Source organism: Callorhinchus milii, unplaced genomic scaffold (genome assembly GCF_018977255.1).
Source record: "Callorhinchus milii isolate IMCB2004 unplaced genomic scaffold, IMCB_Cmil_1.0 Scaffold2, whole genome shotgun sequence".
NCBI lineage: Eukaryota > Metazoa > Chordata > Chondrichthyes > Chimaeriformes > Callorhinchidae > Callorhinchus > Callorhinchus milii.
This window is the reverse complement of record NW_024704743.1, coordinates 118,396,336-118,419,855: the sequence shown is the minus strand read 5'-3', so window position 1 is coordinate 118,419,855 and position 23,520 is coordinate 118,396,336. Positions and strand designations below refer to the sequence as shown.

General features: G+C 48.8%; 1 protein-coding gene across 4 annotated transcripts in view; it reads left to right on the top strand.

The window, feature by feature from the left end:
- Nucleotides 1–23,520, top strand: part of LOC103179744 (zinc finger protein 521) — a 241,460-nt gene that overhangs the window by 92,460 nt on the left and 125,480 nt on the right. For all 4 annotated transcript variants that reach the window (XM_042346859.1, XM_042346858.1, XM_042346860.1 and 1 more), the window contains one exon: nucleotides 9,406–12,917. In XM_042346859.1, the coding sequence (XP_042202793.1) occupies nucleotides 9,406–12,917 (3,512 nt within the window). The remainder of the gene's footprint in view (nucleotides 1–9,405; nucleotides 12,918–23,520) is intronic.

The window sequence follows — 23,520 nt, the reverse complement described above, 5'->3', positions numbered from 1 at the left end:
AGAGAATATTAGAAGGTATAATGGCAATTATAAAAATAATCCTTGCGTTTGATATAGTGCCTTATTACGTCGGGACGACCTCTCAAAGCTCTTCCCAAAAATTTACTGTAAAGTGTAGTGACTGTGTATTTGTACGCGAACGTGCCAGTCAAGTGGCACATAGCAATGTCACACAATGTCATGCAAACAGCCGTGAATGACCAATTCTATTTGGGGGATTGAAAGCAGGACATTGGGAGAGGGAAACTCCCTTCCCTTTTTGAAGGATCTTTAACTTCACCTGGACAGGCAAATGAGACTGGATTTAATGTCTCATTCGGGGCGGACAGTGTTTCAGAGAGGGTGTGTGTGTGTGTGTGTGCTCAAGTTCCCATTGTTTTAAGAGAAACGTAGACAGGTAAATGAAGGCTAGAGGTGTAAAGGAGTATGGTGATAAGGCAGGGCAGGGGGATTGAATGAACACTTTGCTCTGAGAGCCGATGCAGACTCAATGGACTGAATATCCTCCTCCTGTGATATGAATCGCTGTGGATCTACTTTGCAGCCAGGATAGGAGGAGCACGGCCCAAATCATCTTCTCTGTGCTTTAAAGCCACGTCATGTGTTTCTTCCATCACCGGGTAGAAAACAAGGCAGATCTTCAAAGCACGGACTTGGTCTCCTTCCACTAGCCTTCTAACCGCAGTCTCAGTGCTAACCTCTCCTCCTGCTGTTGTCACCGCTGGCTGCCAAAACGCTGCCTTTTAAGGCTCCGTATCTGGGGGGCCTTCAGTTACAGCAGAAAGAGAAAGGTTTCCCTTTTACTGAAGGCTGTGACATAGTGCGTGGAGCAGAGTGGAGGATGCAGAAGCCAGAATTGAGGAGTTTCCTTTCCAATCTTGAAGTCTGAGATTCCTATTATTTCTGTAGATCTAGGTTACCTCCCCCCCCGCCCCCCCGCCCCCTCCTTTTTATTAAGGTGGTGGCACTCTCTCACCTTGGAGTCAGACATTTGTAGGTTCCAGCCACACCTCGGAGACTTTGAACTTACATTGCCTATTTATAATAATAATAATAATAATCCTTGCATTTGATATAGCGCCTTGTCATGTCTTCAAGAGGTCTCAAAGCACTTCACAGAGTAGACGGTAAAGTAAATTGTCTGTATACCTTGTGGGCAAAACGCAGCAGCCAATTGCGCACAGCAGTGTCCCCACAAACAGTCGTGGATTGAGTGACCAAATAATTATTGGAAAAAAAATTGTATTATAAACTTTTTTTGAAGGGCTTATTACCCCTGGAAAAGCGATCCGCCAATCGACTAACAACCGGCTTCCTACTTATTGCTGGGTAAACAGAGACGTGTGGAGTAAAGAAACTTGCCTTTACTGTAATTCTGCGCAACTTTAAATGTTAAGACGATGATCTTAAAGCTGATATCATTTGGAGGCATTTGGTCATTTAAGGTTATGTTTTTCATTCTGCCTGGAGATGGAACATTGAGGGGTGGGGGGTGGGACGGAGAGAAGGGGAGAAAGGAAGAGATGCCAATTTGCCGCCCACACTCAGTCGAGATGCTGGGAGCGCAGGCAGAGAGTAAATAAGGTCTCTCCCTCGTGAAGAGTGGGCCGAGGGAGAGAAAGCTTGCTTTTTGCACAATTACGGGCTGTTATTTATTTGGTTTGGCCGGGCCAGCGAGCTGTCAGTGCTAGACTTTGCGTACGTCTTTACATAATGGGAAATCCCACTATTAAAACAGCACCAAGTGTTGACTGTGAACCGCTCTGACTGGGGCAGCTTTCCCTGTGTGCAAACACTTTGTAAGGTAGACAGAGCAGGGGTTTCTCAGACAGTGCGTATGTGTACCTAGGGATCTATGTATGTGTATGTGCAGGCGTGAGTTTGTGAGTGTGTGTTTGTGTGTCTGCGTGTGTATACGTGTGTGAGCGTACGTTTTAAAAAAAACTTAAGCGCTGTGTACAACGTAAGTTGTTGCAAGTAGATAGAATTTTAAAATATTTTTTATATTGTGCTAAATATTTGATAAAGTTGTTTCCAGGTTGAAATAGGAAGTTATAACTTACAACCAAAAAAATCCTTACACTCGATACACTGTCTTTCGTGTTAGGAGGAAGATGCTTCACAGAATTTACTGCAAAGTGGCGTGATTGTGTATTTGTTGGTGAATGCAGCAGCCAATTTGTGCGCAAGAATATCCCACAAACATCCATAGAGTGAGTGACAAATGTTATCTGGGGGATTTGTTGGCCAGGACACCGGGAGAGAGAAACTCCCTTCCCTTTTTGAATAGGGTCACGGGATTTTTAACATCCACGTGAACCAGGCACAGATGGAACCTCGGTTTAACGCCTCATCTGAAGGACGGCAATGTCATCCAACAATGTAGCTGAACACCCTTCCCCCCTTCGCACTGCACTAGAGTGACAGCCTAAACTGTGTAAACCACCTGCGTTAACAAGCGGATACGCGCTGGAGCGGGGAGTGCTGTAACAGGAGATTCTCTTGGAATAATAAGAATAATAATCTTTGCATTTGAAATATCGCCTTATCGCGTCTTCGAAACATCTCAAACCCTTCACAGAATATACTGTAAAGTGAAATAAAAACAGAAGTGGCTGGCAACACTCAGCAGGTCAGGCAACATCTATGGAGAGCGGAAAATGAGTTAACGGAATGTTTCAGGTCGATGACCTTTCGATTTCCGGAACTCAGATTTCCAGCTTCTGCAGTGTTTTTCCTTTTTGTACACTAAAGTGAATTGACTCTATATTTTGTTGGCGAAGCGCACAGAAAGCTCCTCTCCCAGTGGTGTGCAGCTTTCGTGACAAGATAAGAGGTATTTTCCTTGCCCAGTTTTGAGGTTGTTTATTTTTTCTTTCTCTCTCCGATTCCCATGAAACTTCTCTGATTCTGCATTGTCACAATTCAGAATGCCTTCCTGAGCCACCCTTGCTGAGTTTCAGGTGCTTGCGTGTGTGTGTGTGCGTGTGTTTGTGTGTGTGTGTGTTTGTGCGCGCGGTACATGTGTGTATATATGTATCTGCGCGTACGTGCAGTGCGTGTGTGTGTATGTATGTGCGTGTTATGGCTCCTGCTCAGGCCCTTTGTTTTAGCACCGGCCACTGAGGCCAAGTAGGTGTTCAATTCCCAGGCTTTTCCTAACACTGTAAGTGGCTGCTAGGATGTGCATGATGGTTGCCAAAGTGACTCATCTCCCAGTGTTAATTTCCCCTGCCTCCCTCCCTCCCTCCCTCTATGGGAACCAAGTTTAGCATGTTTCATCTCCCCCACCGGTTAACATGACCGAGATAGGATAGTTGGTGTCGTGTGAAAGAAACATTAGGCAATGTTCGTCCATCCATCCATCCAGATAGCCCGTTTATTGTCTGTTTCTGCCTCTGTAGGAAGTGAGAGGGGGTGGGGTGGGGAGAGAGGGAGTGAGAGACTGCATTAAAGCCCGACAGCCAGACTTCAGATGGGAGAAGTTTCTCTGACTGAAGTTTATTTTTATGAATGACTTTTGCAAGGTTTTATTGATGAAAACTTGGGAGTGGGAGGGAGGGAGGGAGGGAGGAACGGAGAGATAGAGGGAGTTAGATGGACAGAGAGTGCTTGATTTAGGATTCCGTGCCTGCCACAGGAACCACTTAGTACAGGAAGTTCGTAGCCACCTGTCTTAGATGGATCATAATAGCAGTGAGCAGCCTCCAGACTAACAGATGTATCGAAGGCTGTGACTGAGGGCACTTCACAACACGGCAGGATGTTCAAACACTATAATAATGGTTGTACCTCACGTAGCAACATAATGCATTAAAACGTTTCAAAGCACTTCAGCACTCAGTCACTTTGGGGGGGCACTGCGTAATAATAGTAATAATCCTTGCATTTTTCACATCTCCGAGACGTCTCAAAGCGCTTCACAAAATATACCGTAAAGTGAATTGACTGTATATATTTTGTGGGTGAAACGCGGCAGCCAATTGCGCACAGTGGTGTCCCACAAACAGTCGTGGATTGAAGTGACCAATTACAGGAATTATTATCCTCGGAAAAGCAATCCGCCAACCGACTAACAACTGGGTTCCTACTTACTGCTAGGTAAACAGAGACGCGTGGAAACTTACATTTTGCCCTGCCGGGAATCATACGCAGGACTCTCACTTGTGAGGCGAGTGCTTTAACCACTGAGCTACAGGACTCCACATTGGTGTTGGAGCCAAACTACACCACACACACACACAGACAACTTGCACCTCCACACACACACAGCCAACCCCCACCCATACACACTCCGCCACCCCCCACCCATACACACACCGCCAACCCCCACCCACACACACACAGCCACTCCACACCCACACACACAGCCCCACAACTCCTTGAGACACTGCTGTGCACAATTGGCTGCTGAGTTTCGACCACAAAATTTACAGTATATTCTGTGAAGAGCTTCAAGACATCTCGGAGACCTGGATAAGGTGCTATGTCAAATGCAAGGGTTATTATTGTTATTATTATGAGGCGACCAGTTCCTTTGTTATTCTTTATCAATATGGGTTTGCTGAGAATGTTGACCAGTACAGTGCTGGTCGAGAGAGGCTCCTGGCCTGCAGTCCCCCAAATAAAATTGGTCGTTCGGCTTCATGGCTGTTTTTGCGGGATGTCACTTTGAGAAAAATTGGGCTGCCATGTCAGCCTAGAAAATACACATTCATGGTAAAAGTTCTTTGAGACGTCTCAAGGATGTGATGAAGGCACTGCGTCAAATTGGAAGATTATTATTATTCAGAGAGGAGGCTGAGACACGACTCTCGATCTCATGGGGTTGGGAGTTTTTTGCCACCGGTATTTAACGTCTCTGGTATCTCTGTGATGGAGAGTGTGAGCAGATGATCAGAGAGAGACAAAGACAGAAAGAGATTCGCTCGTGTCCACATCCCAACCCTCAACAACCCACGGATCGTGTTGTTTTCTTGGAGGAAGCTGGCTGAGAGACTGTCAGGCGTGAGATGAACCTTTTCCTCACAGGATATTCAGGTCCGTTGCCAGAAGGATGGTCAGGAAGGCCTGACGGGCAGACAAAGACAGCCCTTCAGCTGCTGGGTGTAGTTTGCAGCTTTGCATCCCCTTTGGCAGCAACTCAGAGACGGACGCAGCGAGGCTAGCCAGCAGAATTAGGAAATAAGGACCTCTTTTATTTACACAGGCTGCTAAGGCCTGGGCATTCCTGTCTACTTGGAAGAAAGTCAGCCAGTTCTGCTTTCCACTGATTTCTCCAGAGTGTTTGTTACTTTCATCTAGTAGTGTTCACACACTTACTTTAATGTGTTGGCGTGGAATTACTGGATACCATTAGCAACGGATTCGAGTCTACAAACAGCTGCACTTATGCACTAACATCGTAATGTCTCCTATGTCAGCACTAAGGGCCTGATAGGCCACCTGGGCCACACAGGAATGACACTTGTCGGTCTTTCGTTTTGTTGCTTTTTCTGCCATCTGTTTGCACAGACGACTGTGTTGTCATCACTTTGCAAACCCAGGGAAGAGCTGAAACCTCCTCTGTTTCCTGTGGATAAGCTGCGACCAGACAGGGCAGCAGAAGATTGATCATGGGGACTGAGGATGTCGGGAACTACAGGCTAAGGGAAAATAGAGTGTGAGCGTGCCTGTGTATGAGTGTGTATCTGTGTGTGTCTGTGTGTGATGTGTGTGAGTGCGTATGTGTGTTTGAGTCTGTTTGTGTGTGCGTGTGTGTGTCTGTGTGTATCTCTGTCCGAACGTGTGTGTTTGCGCACGGGTGTGAATGAGCGTGTGTGCGTGTCTGTGTGAGTGTGTCTGTGTGAGTGTGTGTGTGGTATGACTTGACTTGGCGTTAGGAGGAGTTTTAGTACAATACAGAGGAGAGGCTTGTGTGATGGGAGAGGAGAGGAATTTGTTCCAGATGTCAGCAGTGTGTAGCCAGGAGACTGTCTCAAACCCATGCAGTCGCTCGATTTCTCACAGCCGAGCCGGCAGAGACTTTTACTGTGCTGACACATGGCTGGGGCAAGCCAGCATCAGAGCATCCACAATCAGCCCCTGTGGATTTTTTTCTTCTTTCCTCCCCACCTCCCCCTGCCCCTGCCCCTGCCTCCGACCGCCCTCTCTCTCTCTCTCTCTCTCTCTTTCTCTCTCTCTGTGCACACACTAATAAATCTTATCACCATTTCTCGGTTATCGTGTCTTCCTGTTTCCAATTTTTTTTCCCCGCGTCTCACACTGTTGCCTTGTTGCCTCACCAACATCCCTGCCAAAAGAGCTGGTTTGTTTTGAGCGAGGAAGTTTGGTTCATAAAAGCTGCGAGTGGGAGGAGGAAGCAATGGTGGGCAACCTCTTGAACCCGCACACAACGCATAGTTCACATTCTAGCCTGTTGTAGCGACGTAACAGTAGCCTAGATCCCAGCTGGCGTGTGGTAATTGTAAGCTAGACTTCTCTTCATACTTCGCTCCTCCCTCCCCAGACATGGAACCTTTTTTTCCTGGCTTGGAGCTTCAAGGGCAGTTGTGTTCCAGCACTAGTATCAGTCCAGTCAAGATGTATTTTCATGGGACGAGGAGCAGAATAAAGAAAGTAATGTACTAACCAGCAGTCAAGGATGGGACTTTTTCTCTTTTTTTCTTTCTCTCTCTCTCTGTCTCCCTGTTTCTCTCTCTCTCTCTCTCTCACACACACACACTCTCTCTATCGTTACCCATTGTATCATAAAAACAAGAAGCATTTTTCTTTTATAGGTTGATGTTCCAGTGCATTGCGGGGGTGGGAGTGGTGGGGTGGGGGGTGCACTCTGCATTGTCAGAGGTGCCAATTGACAAGACATTAAACCGAGGTCCCATCTGCCTGTTCAGATGGATATTAAAGATCCCATGGCACTAGTCGAAAAGAGAAGGGAGTTTCTCCCGGTATCCTGGCCAACTATCCCCCAGATAAAATTGGTCATTCAGTTCAAGGCTGTTTGTGGGAAATTCCTGTGCATAAATAAACTGTGGGTTGGCTGGATGTTAAAGATGGTGTATCATACTTAAGGATTATTATTTGACTTAACTACCAAGAAAAGTCTAAGCCCTTTCCAGAATCATTGGAACATAGGAACAGGAGTACGCCATTCAACCCCACGAGCCTGTTCCGCAATTCTATTGGATCATGGCTGATCTGGACCTCAATTCCATTTACAAGGCATTGTTTCATATCCCTTGATACCTTGACCTAACAGTTAACTAACCTAATAGGTAACTTAGTTGAAAGATTCCTCTTGTCATTTCTCCATTATATTTACATTGAGATCTTTCCAGCGAAGGAAATCTCCCTTTAATAAGCCTTGCATTTGATACAGCGTCTTATCACATCTTCGAGACGTCCCAAAGCGTTTCACAGAATATACTGTGAAGTGAATTGACTGTATATTTTGTGGGCGAAACGTATGTGAATCATTCTGCAGTCCAGTTTGAAATCCCGCAAAGCGCTTTGAGATGTCTCGACGATGTGATCAGGCACTGTTTCAGACGCAAGCATTGTTATTATATTTGTAGCACAAGTGAGGTGATGGTTAGTGGCCATCATCAGTCAACGAAACTCCTGCGAGCTGGAATAAGTGACAGATTCAGCACGCGCCATTACCTGGCAATTGTGAAGCTGATGTTGTTAATAGGCTCAGTAACTGCACAGCAAGGCAGGAAGCTGTCAAGTGCCTGTAGGTATTCTGTATTGACCTGTGATGCATGGGTAGAGGGAGAGGAATGAGCTTAAAGTGTGTGGGGAAGGGGATGGGGCAGCAATGGCGGGTGGGGTAGAGTGTCTAGTGGAAATCTCCATTTGTATGTGAACCATTCGGTTGTCCAGTTTATTATTCGACGCCAGCAGTTACCCCAGTGCACACTCTGGGGTCCCCAAGCCTTGGTTCTTGCCAACAGGCGCCTAATACTCTCTGGAATTCGGTAAGCAGGATGCCTCCCTCCAGGAAGAGAGTGCGCATTCCGTTCCAGCAATCTATCTCTGGGATTTCCGTGTGTAGGTCAGATGCGTGGAACTCGCAGCTTGGTTTGCATACTCTTAAGCAGGGTGATGGGTTTCCGCATGTGTCAGACACCCGGCCCATCCAAAAATAGTTTCTTATTAATAACTACTAATAATAATAATCCTTGCATCTGAGGCAGTGCCTCTTTTTGAGTAGGGCCGGCCGCGGAAGTCTTTAGCGTCGAGCTGGCCAGGCAGACGGGCCCCCTTCCCGCCCCCCCACAGTACTTAATTATAATAATAATAATTGCATTTACTATATAGCGCTTTATCGAGTCATCGAAACATCTGAAATTGCTTCAAGCGATTTTTACAGTAAAGTGTAGTGACTGTGTATCACTTGTAAAAGGACACAGCAGCCAATTTGCACGCGGGAATGCCCCACAAACAGCCATGGAGCAAAACACCCAATTTTAGGAGATCTCTTGACACGTTGTGACTTTCACACCAGTTGTTATGACGATCGCTCCAGTGTTGCTCACAATGGAAGATCAGCTGGTTTATATTTGAGTGAAATATTTTGTGCCGTTTTTAACGCACGCTTGTTCAGTTCCACTTGTGGGAAAGAACAGCATATGCGTTCCAACTTATGCCTCGGGCTTAGAGACTCCGTGAGATTCAAGGCCTTGGTTGGGACCTCCTCCCGACGTGAAAGGCGCTATATAAAGGCAATTTGTCGTCGTTGTCATCTATTTTATTTTAAGTGGAGTGGTGGTGGAGTGGGGGTGCAAAGCTTTAGAGGGTTCATTGGAAACTGGGCATTTCGGAGTGCAAAAACTAAGCAGACTTCAAAGCAGAGGGAACAGAGAAGCACGAAGGGGAGAAAGTGTAATTACAATTCGCATTTCTAAAGTGCCTTTCACTGCAGGGAGATGTGTCAAAACACCTCGCACACCCGCATGGGAGCCCTGTTGTTTGTGTCAGAAGCCCATCACCGTGTTTAAGAGGGTCCAAACCGAGCTGAGAATTCCCCGCGTCCCACCCACGCCTGGAAATTCACGTGTTCGGAATGGAAGGCGCACTCTCTCCCCTGCACCCTGTTCACCCGAATTCCGGAGAGTATTAGGTGTGGGTTGGCATAGGGCCAAGGCTTGGGGACTCCAGAGTGTGGAGTGTGGGGCAACTGCTGGAGCCTTACCAGCTAAAACCCATTAGTATTAATAATTGTTCACGATTACCATCATTATTAATTATTACCATCGTCATTATGCATCGATAACCACTATTACAATCAATTACTATTCATCTATTGTTTATTATTATTATTGTGCTGTGTTTTGCATTAACCCATTGCCGGCTGCCGAGTCCTGAAGCTGATCTCCCGTGTTGTTTTATGCGTCTCTGCAGATGGGGCTGACGGAGATGATGACCCTTCGTGTTCGTGGCCGGCCTCCTCCCCCTCCAGCAAGGACCAGGCCTCACCCAGCCCCGGGGAGGGCTGTGAGGAGGAAGGCTCCGTGGGCCTGCCTTACCCCTGCCAGTTCTGCGACAAGTCCTTCAGCCGGCTGAGCTACCTGAAGCACCACGAGCAGAGCCACGGGGACAAGCTGCCTTTCCGCTGCACCTTCTGCAGCCGCCTGTTCAAGCACAAGCGCAGCCGCGACCGGCACGTCAAACTGCACACGGGCGACAAGAAGTACCACTGTAGCGAGTGTGACGCCGCCTTCTCCCGCAGCGACCACCTCAAGATCCACCTCAAGACCCACGCCTCCAGCAAGCCCTACAAGTGCGCCGTGTGTCGGCGCGGCTTCCTGTCCTCCAGCTCGCTCCACGGCCACATGCAGGTCCACGAGAAGGGCAAGGAGGGCGGTCGGGGGGCGGACGGCAGCTGGAAGCCATCCGGCGACGAGGCCCGCAAGTGCAGCCAGTGCGAGGAGGGCTTCGACCTGCCCGAGGAGCTCCAGAGGCACATCGCCGAGTGTCACCCCGAGTGCTCCCCCAGCGAGGACAGGGCGGCCCCCCAGTGCCTCTACTGCTCCGACCTGTTCCCCGACGAGACCGCGCTCCTGGGTCACCTGGACCAGGCCCACGGCCAGGAGAGGCCGAACCGCTGCAGCCTGTGCTCCAAGCGCTTCCTGTCAGCGGAGGATCTTTACAACCACATGGATCTCAGCCACCAGCACCCGGAGCCCAGCAACCACAGCAACAGCCCCTCCATGGTGACCGTAGGCTACACCTCCGTGTCCAGCACCACCCCTGACTCCAACCTCTCAGTGGACAGCTCCACCAATGCCGCGCCTGAGGCGGCCTCACACCAGCTCAAGCCCCGGGGCAAGAGGCGGGCAGGCCAGCCCCCGCCCGAGCCCCCCGCCTCCAAGCTGCCCAAAGTCACCTACAGCTGCGTGTACTGCAACAAGCAGGTGTTCACCAGCCTGGCTGTGCTGCAGATCCACCTGAAGACCATGCACCTGGACAAGCCAGAGCAAGCGCACACCTGCCAGTTCTGCCTGCAGGTCCTGCCCTCGCTCTACAACCTGAACGAGCACCTGAGGCAGCTCCACGAGAGCCTGCACTCCCCACCGGTCTCGCTGGCACTGCCCCTGGCACTGCCCCTGGCCTTGCCAGGCCTGGGCTTCCAGTGCAACTTCTGCTCCGAGGCGCTGGGTGACCTCAACAGCCTCCAGGAGCACATCCGTTGCTCGCACAGCTTCGGAGGGGGAGTGGCCACAAAGGACAGCAACGCCTTCTTCTGCCCGCACTGCCTGATGGGTTTCCTGACCGAGGCCTCGCTGGAGGAGCACGTGCAGCAGGTTCACTGCGAGGGGCATGGCGTGCGCTACGACTCGCCGCTGCTCGGAGCTCCAACCCCCCGCGAGCCCGTGCTGGAGGTCTACTCCTGCTCCTACTGCACCAACTCGCCCATCTTCAGTACCATGCTGAAGCTCAACAAGCACGTGAAGGAGAACCACAAGAACATCCCGCTGGCGCTGGGCTACGGGGGCAACGGCAAGCGATCGAGCGGCGACGCCAGCCCCCTCTCGCCGGGCAGCACGGAGCATGGCTCCCTCAAGCTGACGCATGGCGGGGGAGGAGGCTCCTCCTCCCAGGTGTCGGGTGAGCACCGCTGCAACCAGTGCACCTCCAGGTTCTCCTCCTTCGAGGTCCTCCAGGCACATCTGCGGAGCCACCTGGACACTTTGCTGCTGGGACAAGCCTCCTGCCCGCAGTGCAGCAAGGAGTTCCCGTCGCAGGACTCCCTGCTCAAGCACGTGACGGTCCACTTCATGATCACCTCGACCTACTACATCTGCGAGAGCTGCGACAAGCAGTTCACCTCGGTGGACGACCTGCAGAAGCACCTCCTGGACATGCACACCTTCGTGTTCTTCCGCTGCACGCTGTGCCAGGAGGTGTTCGACTCCAAGGTGTCCATCCAGCTGCACCTGGCGGTCAAGCACAGCCACGAGCGCAAGGCCTTCCGCTGCACCTCCTGCAACTGGGACTTCCGCAGCGAGGCCGAGCTGCAGCTGCACGTGCAGCGCAGTCACCTGGAGCGACGGGGCAAGGCTCACAAGTGCATCTTCTGCGGGGAGGTGTTTGGCACCGAGGTGGAGCTCCAGTGTCACATCACCACCCACAGCAAGAAGTACAACTGCAAGTTCTGCAGTAAGGCCTTCCACGCCGTCGGGCTGCTGGAGAAGCACCTGCGGGAGAAGCACTGTGTCTTCGAGGCGAAAGGGGCGGCGACGGCGGCGGCCTCGGCCGCCAACTGCGGCTCCAACGGGGCAGGCGAGCAGAAGGAGGAGGCGACGGCTGCCGCGGCGGTAACGGTGACGGCCACGGCTTCCGGGGCGTCCGAGCTCCACGGCATCCTGGGCAACAGCCACAACCACCTGCACAACAGCCACGATGGCAGTGAGGAGGAGGTCGACACCGGCACGGAGACCATGTACGCCTGCGATATCTGCGGGGCGGCCTACACCATGGAGTCTCTCCTGCAGAACCACCAGCTGAGGGACCACAACCTGCAGCCGGGAGAAAGCAACAGCCGTCGGAGGAAGGCCGAGCTGATCAAGGGCAACTGCAAGTGCAACGTGTGCTCGCGCACCTTCTTCTCGGAGAGCGGGCTGCGCGAGCACATGCAGACCCACCTGGGGCCGGTCAAGCACTACATGTGCCCCATCTGCGGCGAGCGCTTCCCCTCGCTGCTCACGCTGACCGAGCACAAGGTCACCCACAGCAAGAGCCTGGACACCGGCACCTGCCGTATCTGCAAACTGCCCCTGCAGAGCGAGGAGGAGTTCCTGGAGCATTGCCAGATGCACCCGGACCTGCGAAACTCCTTGACCGGCTTCCGCTGCGTGGTGTGCATGCAGACTGTCACCTCCACGCTGGAGCTCAAGATCCACGGCACCTTCCACATGCAGAAGACGGGCAACGGAGCCGCCGGCCCCCAGCCCAACGTCGCCTCCAACGCCAACGTCAACGTCAGCATCCGCAACCAACACCCGGCACAGAAGCTGTACAAGTGCGCCTCCTGCCTCAAGGAGTTCCGTTCCAAGCAGGACCTGGTCAAGCTGGACATCAACGGGCTGCCCTATGGGCTGTGTGCCGGTTGTGTGAACGGCGGCAAGCACAACGCCAATCCCGTCGCCAACGCCATCCCCAACGTCAACGTTGCCAGCCTGAATGGCAGCAGCAGGCAGGTCCTGAACCCCAGCCCGGCCGAAGCGAGAGGCAAGAGGCAAGAGGGAGGCAAAATTAGGTGCTCGACCTGCAACGTCAAGTTCGAGTCGGAGAGCGAGCTCCAGAACCACGCGCAGACGGTACACACGGAGCTGCCCCCCGACACCAACAATCACCTGAAAACACCCCAGGTCTCGCCCATGCCCAAAGTCAGCCCCTCTCAGCTGGACGAGGTAATTTGCTGCTCGGCAACCGCGCTGCACGTTACGCTCCCAGTTTAACGCGGCGAAAGGTGTTGCTCGATATTGCGGTCGCTCACTCAGGCGCAAGCTCTTTTGCTGGGTGGGGATTTTTCGGTGATTGTTCAGTGTCATTTCAGGACCCATCACAGTGTGTATGTGTGTGTGTATATATGTGTTGGGTTGGAGAGGGTGAAGGGAGTTGTGTGTGTGTGTGTATGTGTGTGTGTGTGTGCGGGGTGAGGAGGTGGATGGTAAACAGTGCGACGTTTCATTTCATTTGAAAGATTTGTAGCTGTGTCCCAACAAAAACGAAACAGGAATCTCCATTATTGGGGCAGTGAAAGAACTGAGAATAAATACCTTAGCACAACCATTATACACTGAGACGGGAGTTTGTGTGTGTGGTTGGGGGTGGGGGCTTGGTATTGTGGGGAAAGTGGGTATCTCTTCACGACTAGGATAACAACATTGTGTTGTGTATCCTGAAGTCCAACAACTATGTCAGCTGGGACCTGAAATTCCTCAGCTCCAAGAGCCTGGACAGATACTGTCGTCCTCAAACAGATTTTGGGGAAATGAGCTCAAACCCAGTCTATAGTTTTGCCGGACGGTTTTTCGGCAGCAGCGGAAAAGGAAACTGACAAATCAGCTTCCAAATCTTAACGCCGTTTCCCAAACCTCCGCACCGATTCGGCACTAATCAAAAGGTTTATTGAGCCCGTGATCTCAAACCTAAGAACATAAGGAATTTTGCCTCAGTCAGGATGGAGCTAATTGGGGCAATCCAGGGTTGACACCCTGAACCGTCCTGGCCTGTGTGTGGCGTGGGTGGGCGGGGAGGGGGTTGGGGGGACAGGAGGGAGGAGGATTTGCTACTGAGCCATGCTTACATACCAACCAACTTTGACGCAGAAAGATCTGCTTGGATCCAATTCCCAACAGCGTTGTGTTGCATGTCCTGAAGTCCAACAGCTCCACTGAAGCCACTGCCACAGTCTCAGGTTTCTGACTCCTGCAATTTTCTGTATCGAATTCCAAACACTTCCCAAAACCAGAAGAATGCTTAGACAGAACGCTGGCTCCAGGTTCCCTTTTAATGACTGGGATCCGGTCAATTATGTGCTGATTTGAGGCTTTGCTGGATTTGTTTACACTGGGTTTGGACAGCGGGCAATGCGGGCGAGACTGGGACCCTGGGGCTGCTGTCTGACTGGAGATATGCTTGACCTGAACGTAAACAAACACTGTGGCTCTGGGTTGGGGCTCGGGAACGGTCAGGAATTCCAACCTGGACCTTTATTTTGTCTTAAAATTCACAATCATTTGGGCCAGTGCCTTGGAATAATAATCCTTGCGCTCAATACAGCTCTTTATCATCAGCAACAACAGCAATGTGCATTTATATAGCACCCTTCATGCGGGGTAGGGTCCCAGAGCACTTATCATGTCGTAGGGATGTCTCAAAGTGCTACACTGGATCGTCTGTGGCATGTAGTGACTGTGTATTTGCAGGTGAATATGGGGGAACCAGTTGTAACCAGTAGTAACTAAACTATTCTTGGACTGTATTGCCAGACTTTATTCCTCTGCACTGGTAGGCCTTGCTCCCTCCTACCTCTCTGACCTACTATCCCCCTACCTACCTGCCCGTACCCTCCGTTCCTCTGGCTCCAGTCTGCTCCACATCCCCCGCCCCAACCGCCCTACCATCGGTGGCCGGGCCTTCAGCCTCTCAGCCCCGAGGCTCTGGAACTCCATCCCCCAGTGCCTTCGCCTTGCTTCCTCCCTTTCCTCCTTCAAGGCCGGTCTCAAAACCTTTCTCTTTGACCGTGCCTTCAGCTCCCCTCTCGACTCTCTACCCCCTCCTCACTCCCTCCCTTCCCTCCCCTCACCCTGACTATTTCCCCCCTGCTCGGGTCCTGACCCAACTGTACAGCGCCTTGGGACGTCCTCCCGACGTGAAAGGCGCTCTATAAATGGAATCTTGTTGTTGTTGTTGTTGTAGCGGAGTCAGTGACTAGAGGACATTGATATAAGATAGTCACAAGAAGAAAGGAAAGCTTAGAAGAATTTGTTTTTGCTCAGGCAGTGGGATACCCTGCCAAGTAAGGTGGTAGAAACAGAGTCCAGTGTGACTTTCAAGGCAGAAGTAGACACGTATCTGAAAGATGGAGGTTTGATAGGTATGAACATTGTTGAGACATCTCAAAGCGCTTCACAGGAATTTATTGTGAGGTGCAGTGACTGTGTATTTTGAGGGCAAACACGACAGCAAATTTGTGCACAAAAACGTCCCATAAACAGCCATGAAGTGAATGACCCATTTTTTCAGGATAAATTCCCCATTTTCTCATCTCCACGTCTATCGCTCTGTCTTCAGTATATTTATTTCTTCCTCTGACTCTAACTACCTACATACCTCTGCGTCTTTCCCCTCTCTCTCTCTCTCTCTGATTGTCTCTTTGTTTCTGTCTTTCTCTCTGTCTCTTGTTAATAACTTCAAGACCCACTTGACAGGCATTATATAAATGCAAGTTGTTGTTTTGTTCTCTCTATTTCGCTTGCCATCATCCCATCTCGTTTTCTCTTTATGATATCTCTTTTTGTCTATCTCCCTTTCACTGCTGTGCTCTCTCTCACTCTCTCTCTCTCTGTCCATGTTCCTCACATTCTTTGTCACCTCCTCATGAATTTCTCCTGCCCGACTCAGTCCTTGTCATCTCTTCCTCTGGCCTACCATCTGTCCCTCTGTCCCCTGAGTTTATTTGGTCTCTTTTCTTCTCTGTACCTGTTGGTTTTTTTCTTCTGCTCAGTCGCAGTCTGGAGGTTAGTTTGTGCCTCTCTTAACAGAGTTCTCCATCAGTGACCAGATGATTCTATACCATCATTTTGTCCCCCTCTTCACAGAATACACTGTAAAGTGCAGTGACTGTGTATTTTGTGGGTACACAGGGTAGCCAATTTGTCACAGCAATGGCTCACAAACAGCTTTGGAGTGAATGACTAATTTTATTTTGGTTGGTTAGGACACTGGGGGAAACTCCCTCCTCTTTTCGAATAGTGCCTTGAGATCTTTAACAGGCAGACGGGACCTCGGTTTAACGTTTCAACTGAAGGGAGGACGTCTCAAAAAGTGCTTCACGGGGTTAACTGTAAGTGGAGTGACTGTACATTGGCAGCTGCGTTCGCTTACAAAATGCACAGTCACTGCACTTTACAGTAATTCCTGTGAAGTGCTTTGAGATATCTGTGTGATAAGGAATAATAATCCTTGCATTTGATATAGCGCCTTATCACGTCTTCTAGATGTCTTAAAGCGCTTCACAGAATATGCTGTAAGCGGATTGACTGTATAATTTTGCGGGCGAATCCTGTTATATCAAATGCAAGTGAATTATCCTTTTTTTCCCCAGAGAATTGAAAAGATGCTGAATAAAAGTTGTTTGTGGGAAGTGGTTCCTTTTCCCTCGCCTCAAGCCCAAGTTACATGCTGCATTCAGGATTGCACGTAAATAAATTATTTGTTACTGCAACACAGAGTGTGTTTAAATTAAATCATTTTATCCCCCAAAGACCTGCAAAATTCAGCAGTTTGAAAGAAACGGAAACTCTATGCACAATATTAATCTGTTTTGGGCAGGAGTGTCAGTCTGGCTCAGTTGGTAGCACTCCCCCCTGAACTCAGAGTCGAGGCTAATGCTCCAATGTAGTGCTGGGTGGGTGCGCTGTATTGTTAGAAGTGCTGCCTTTGGATGAGATGTTAAACCGAGGTTATGTCTGCCTGTCCAGGTGGAAGGTAAACTCCCCTGTGGCACTATTTGAAAAGAGAAGGGAGTTTCTCTCTCCCAGTGTCCTGGCCAACAATCCCTCAAATAAAATTGATCTTTCACTTCATGGCTGTCTATGGGACATTACTGTGTGCCAATTGACTGCCATGTACACCCACAAGGCACACACAGTCACTACCCTTTTCAATGTCCTGTAGCGTATTGGTTAGAGCACTCGCCTCACAAGCGAGATGATCTGGGTTTGATTCCTGGGCAGGGCGAAACCTTAGGTAAGTTTCCCTCCTCTGTTTACCTGGCAATAAGTAGGAACACAGTTATTAGTCAATTGGCAGATTGCTTTCTGGGGGTAATAATCCCTTCAAAAAATAATATAAAAAAAGTAATAATTTGGTCACTCAATCCCCGACTGTTTGTGGGACACTGCTGTGTGCAATTGGCTGCCTCATTTCGCCCACAAAATATACAATATTTTCTGTGAAGCACTTTGAGATGTCTCGAAGACGTAATAAGGCACTATATCAAATGCAAGTGTTACATCAAATCCAATGTTATGATCCATTGAGGGAATAATTTGCAGGGGAATAAAGTGTAGGTAAACAGGATTGGATTACTCTTTTCAAAGAGGCCAGTGCAGGTACGATGGACTGGATGGTCTTCTTCTGTGCTGTAAATTTCTACGGTCATAAAATAAAGGAGTGCAAGTTAAATGGTTGGAGAGCTTCCTCTAATACAGCAGCTAGATAGCTAAACTGCCGTGGGCTTCATAAAGGGCTCTTGAAGAGAACGAAAAAACTTGTCCTAAAACAGGAAAACAAGGACTGTGGGAGACTGCTTTAGCGATGAAAATATAAGATGTAGGTGTTCAGCTGGAGATCAGAGGAGATTGCATTTAGTGGAGCTATTCAAAGGAAATGCCTGTTGGCTGCACACATGAAAGTGACATGAAGAAACCATGTCTTTAATGACTTAAAGGCAACCAGATTATCATTGCTCCATCAAAGGCCCAGAGGATCCAAGACTCGGGACATTCGGGGTGAGTGCTGTGCTCTGAATGCAGCCAGTCTGAAACCAGCTGATGGACACAGAGTTGGGAATCATTAACAAAAATCTAGATGATGAGTGGGAGAGGTCACCAATGCAGAAGTGGAACGAAACAAGATTGGCAACAGAGCCCAAAGAAAACCCTGCATTAATAATAATAATAATCCTTGCATTTGATATAGCCTTATCATGTTGAGATGTCTCAAAGCTCTTCACGGATTATACTGTAAAGTGGATTGATTGTGTATTTTGTGGGCGAAACGCAACAGCCAGTTATGCACAGCAACGTCTCACAAACAGTCGTGGATTGAGTCACCCAATTTTTTTTTGAAGGGATTATTACCCCCGGAAAGCGATCCGCCAATCGACAAATAACCGGGTTCCAGTTTACTGCTTGGTAAACAGAAGTGTGTGAAGTAAGGAAACTTGCCTAAGGTTTCACTCCGCCCGGGAATCGAACCCGGGTCCTCTTGCTTGCGATGTGGGCATGCTAACCATTACACTATGGGACTCCAAGGGTTCATGGCGAAAGCTTCTGAAGTGGTTGATCTGCCCGTTACAGATAGAGAGTTCTGTGAGGAAGCCAGCCAACTGTGAAACTAAGTTAGAAGGAATACTGTAAACCAGCGATGCGTTCAGAAACGCATAACACCAGAAGCTCTCTCAAACTGTGTCATCGTCGAAACATCTCCAAGCACTTCTGAGTATTTTGGCAGTAATGTATTTGCAGGAAGGAGAACAACAATTTGAGCACAAACATAGTTGCAAAAATCTAAGGGTTTAAGAGCATGAATAATTGCAGTCATCCGACATTTATACAGCCAATGTCTTTCAAGTGGGAAGGCCGACCCAAAGTACTTTGCACTGCTGAATGGGCAACTGAGCTGGGGATGGAGGCCGAGAGGGCTGGGGAGGCTGGAGAGATGAATGAGACCGTGGTCAAAGTGGTAGGTTTTCAGTCGGACTTTGAACACAGGGAGGGAGGGAGAGAATCTCTTTGACATGCTTTCGGTCACCTTTCCCCCTCCCCGCCCCTTGGTTACCCCCTCCACCCCCAGCTCAGATGCCCAGCCAGTACTAGATGATGATTGGGAAGCTCTTTGGGACGTCCTCCCGACATGAAATTTAAATACATTTTAATTTGTATTACTAGTGTCCGGTGTTGCCATAGAGGAAATTTGCGCATTTTTGCCTCTCTTCCCCCCCGCCACCCACCCACCATAACAAATGTTTGCGAAACTTTTTTTTAAAAAAAGAGTCTTAACGGAGGGGGTCCTTTAAGGGCACTATCTCTGCCCAGAATTCACTTGAAATGTTGGCTCTCAACAAGACAAAAAAAATCACTCTCTTCTCCAGGGGCAAAGTGGCATTTCTTAAGAGGATTGAGCTGATAATGAGGTGCATCGCTCCTGCTGAACTCAAAGGCTCCCTGCTTTCCTTCGGAGTTTTTGGTGGTAAATGAGTTTGAGGAGCATAAGTAATTGGATTGAAACCCAGGTGTGGATTTGCACCCAATGTGCGATTATTTTTTGTTCAGCTGGGTGTCTGACACATGCAGAAAACCATCACCATGCTTTGTGGAGTCCTGTAGCTCAGTGGTTAGAGCACTCGCCTTGCAAGCGAGAGACCTGAGTTCAATTCCAGGCAGAGGGCGAAACCTTGGGCAAGTTTCCTTACTCCACACTCCTAATAATAATCCCTCCAAAACCAAAAACAATAATAAATTGGTCATTTTCAATCCACGACTGTTTGTGGACATTGCTGTGTGCAATTGACTGCCGCATTCGCCCACAAATATACAGTCAATTCACTTTACAGTGTGTTCTGTGATGCGCTTTGGGACATCCTCCCGACGTGAAAAGCGCTATATCAAATGCAAGGATTATTATTATTATTATTATTATTATTATTAAGGGTATCCAAAACCAGATTGTGAATTCCATGCATCCCACCTACACTTGGGAATTACCCTATTTTGGAATTGATTGTGCATTCTCTCAATAGATGCATCCTTTTACCTAATTCTAGGAGCGTAATCAGTACAGACTGGTGAGAGCCAAGGATAATAATAATAATAATAATAGTAATTCTTGTATTTGATATAGCGAAACGCCCACAAAATATACAGGATTTGGGTTTAGAATCATAGAATCTTACAACACAGAAGGAGGCCATTCGGCCCATCGTGCCTGTGCCATGTCTTTGAAAGCACCATCAACTAATCCCACTCCCCCACTCTTATCCCCCATAGCTCTGAAAATGTTTCCTTTTTAAGTACCAATCCAATTCCCTTTTGAAAGCTATTATCAAATATGCTTCCACCACAGTGCATTTCACACCGTAACAACTCTCTGGGTAAAAAAATGATTCATCTCTCCCCTCTGGTTCTTTTGCCAATTATCTTAAAACTAAGATAATTGCCAAAAGAACTGATAATTGATAAAGATAATTGGTTACCGAACAACCGGCCAGAGGAAACATTTACTCCCTATCTACTCTTGTCAAAACCTCTCATAATTTTGAACACCTCTATTAAATCTCTCCTCAACCTTCTATCCTCTAAGGAGGACAATCCCAGCCTCTCTAGTCTCTCCACTGAAGTCCCTCATACTTTGTATCATTCTGGTAAAGGGTACTATGGATCAGGCAGGAGAGTTAGAAATAAGAATCCCTTAATCCACTTGTAGAACGAAACACCAACTTGCATTTATAACAACAATAACTTGCACTTATATGGTGACCTTCACTTGGGGATAGCGTCTCAAAGCATTGAATGGAGACCTCAGGAGAATTTATTTAACTTCGGATGCCCTGCGTGGGAGGTGGGAGAGTCCATTGTGGGCTTCACATGAGAGGCTTGACGGGGTAAGGGGAAAAAGAATGAGTGTGGGATTGAATGGACAGTTTGTTCTGAGAGATGGTGCCAGCTTAATGTGCTGAACGGTCTCCTGCACTATAAATCTCTGTGCTTTTGTAAGTCATACTTCTATCACATAGTCTGGTCTAGAGCACTTAAGAGATGACGTTCGGGTTTGATTCCCAGCAGATATTGCAGTTTGCTGGTTCCTGATCGATCAACAATACACCCTTCAGTCTGCTTTCTGATGTATTTAATAGAAGAAAGCTTGTGTTCGTTAGTTACACAGTTAGTCCTAAGAGGTTTTAGCAAAGCGGGATGGGCATGACCATCTTATCTGGATGAAGATGTGTGTGTGTGAGAGTGAATGAGTCAGACACTAAACACTGCAGTGCCACATTGCCCTGATGTAAGTCTTCTGCAAGTCTCCACTGGCTCCCAATCTCCAAACGGATCAATTTCAAGATCTCACTCTCACCTATAAACCCACCCACTGGCACCTCCTTACCTCTCTGATCTGCCTGTGCCCACCCGCACCCCTCCACCAGCCTCCACCTCTCAGCAAACAACAAAAACAACAAAACTACATTTGTATAGCACTTTTCACGTCACGAAGACGTGTTTTGGACAAACTCAGGCTTGCTGCGCATCCCCTGCCCTCCCTGCCAGTTCCTACTCCCGTAACCTCTGGAACTCCCTCCCACTACTGCTCCGTCTCGGCCCCTCGCTTTCTGTCTTCTAAGTATTGCCTCAATCCTACCTCTTCGAACATTTCCACGGCCACCACCCTCTCCCTCCCGCTTTCCCTTTGCTCGGTGTCTGACCCCGTCCCTGTCAGGCTCCGAGACATTACCCTATGTGAAGGGTCTCTGTATAAATGTGAGTCATCGTTTTGCTGTTTGTCAAGTGCATCTCCGGAGCTCTTTTGTTTCCCGTCACTTCACGTTTGCACGCTCAGTGCTCTGCGCGGAGTTTGGCCGCTGTTGTGACGAAGCAGTTTGACAGCTCCACAAAGAGGCGTTCCTTCCCCAACAGGATTATCAGCCTAATCTGTCCCCGTTTGTCAGTTCGTTGTCAGAATGGGCGCAGCCCCCAGTGGAGGGCTTTCAAGGAGCCTGCGTGTGTGGCTGTGAAATACGCCATGCAGCACCTGGGCGGTGAGGACCATCTCAGGGCACCCCGCCTTCATTCATAGTGCTTAAAGGGTCCTTCCCATCAGAACAACCACAACAATTTGCATTTATATAGCGTCCCTCAAGCAGGGTAGCGGCCCAGAGCGCTTGAGAATGTTTAATTGCAACGTTTAAGAGAAGAGAATTTCTCTTTCCCAGTATCCTGGCCAACAGTTCCCCCAGAATAAAATTGGTCGTTCACTCCGTGGCTGTTTGCGGGATGTTGATGTCTGCAAATTGGCTGCCGTGTTCGCCCACCAAATAAACACAGTCACTGTACTTTACAGTAAATCCTGTGAAGCACAACGTTTTGATGTGGTAAGACGTGAAATCAAATGCAAGAGTTATATAATTGCTATAAGGTTCACCAGCCTTCAAACCCCTCAAAAACATCTCTCTGATCACAGTGGAGTCAGACCTTAGACCTTCCTTCCTTCGCATGCATTTGCGCACATGTGAGTGTGCTTTGATGTATGTGAATGTGTTTATGTGTGTGTGTGTGTGTGTGTCGATATACAAATATATATCCTGTAGCTTAGTGGTTAGAGCATTCGCAAGCAAAAGGACTTGGGTTCAATTCCCGGGCAGGGCATAACGTTGGGCAAGTTTCCTTCCTCTACATGCCTCTGTTTACCTGGTAGTAAATAGGAACCCGGTTGGTAGTCGATTGGCGGATCACTTTTCCAGGAGTAATCCTTTCAAAATAAATAAATAAATAATAATAATAATTTGGTCACTCAATCCACGATTGTGTGTGGGACACTGCTGTGTGCAATTGGCTGCCGCGTTTCGCCCACAAAATATACAGTCAATTCACTTTACAGTATATGCTGTGAAGCGCTTTGAGACGTCTCGAGGACCTGATCAGACGCAATACCAAATGCAAAGATTATTATTATACATGCGCGTGTTTGTGTGTATCAGGGTGTGCGGGTGCGTTGCGTCGTTTGTCTTTTTCCAGAGCACTTGGAGTTAACGGTACCAAAAACCTGCAGCAGTGGCAGATGCTACAAGTGACATAATGACCCAGTTTTGTCACAGATGGCATTGCCGTGCACTCCTGCGCTTCTGAACCTGGGGAAAGTGAACTGAAGGATGCCTCAGCAGCAGACAACCACCTCTTTAGATGGAGGAGCAGAGCTGTTCTGGTCTGAGGTGGACCCAGTGAGAGGTGCAGTGCTGTTCGTGAGGCCAAGGCAGCGCAGCCCTGGATCAACAGAATGCGAATTTTACTCTTACATTGGGAATCAAGACTAACAGATGGCAGCGGAACACTCGAGGGACTTTCGATGGTGTCATAAACTACCAGACACAAGCTTCCAGTCACTTGTTTGATAACCTACAAGCAACTAGATATTCTGGGTCCGATTTTAGTAGTGACAAAATTACTTAGTGTTGTGTGGATCCCACAGTGACGATTTTCTTCTCTCTCCCTCTCTGTTCCTTTATACACTCCTCTCCCCGCTTCAACCCACCCCCCACCCCCCCACCCCCCGCTGTAAGAAGCATCGCTCAACTCAGCTGTATTAGATTAAGAATCCCCTTTGATACATACATGCTGCTACAGTGGAGAAGCTTTGCAAGATTGTGACACCGGAGCAGGGTTACAGTGACAAAGCCAAAGAATGTTTTAGAGCGAGAGAGAGAGAGAAAAAGGAAGTGTCTTCTGCACTGGGTTACATTGTGATGTGTTAGCCTGGCTCAGTTGGTAGCACTCTTGCTTCTGAGTCAGATGG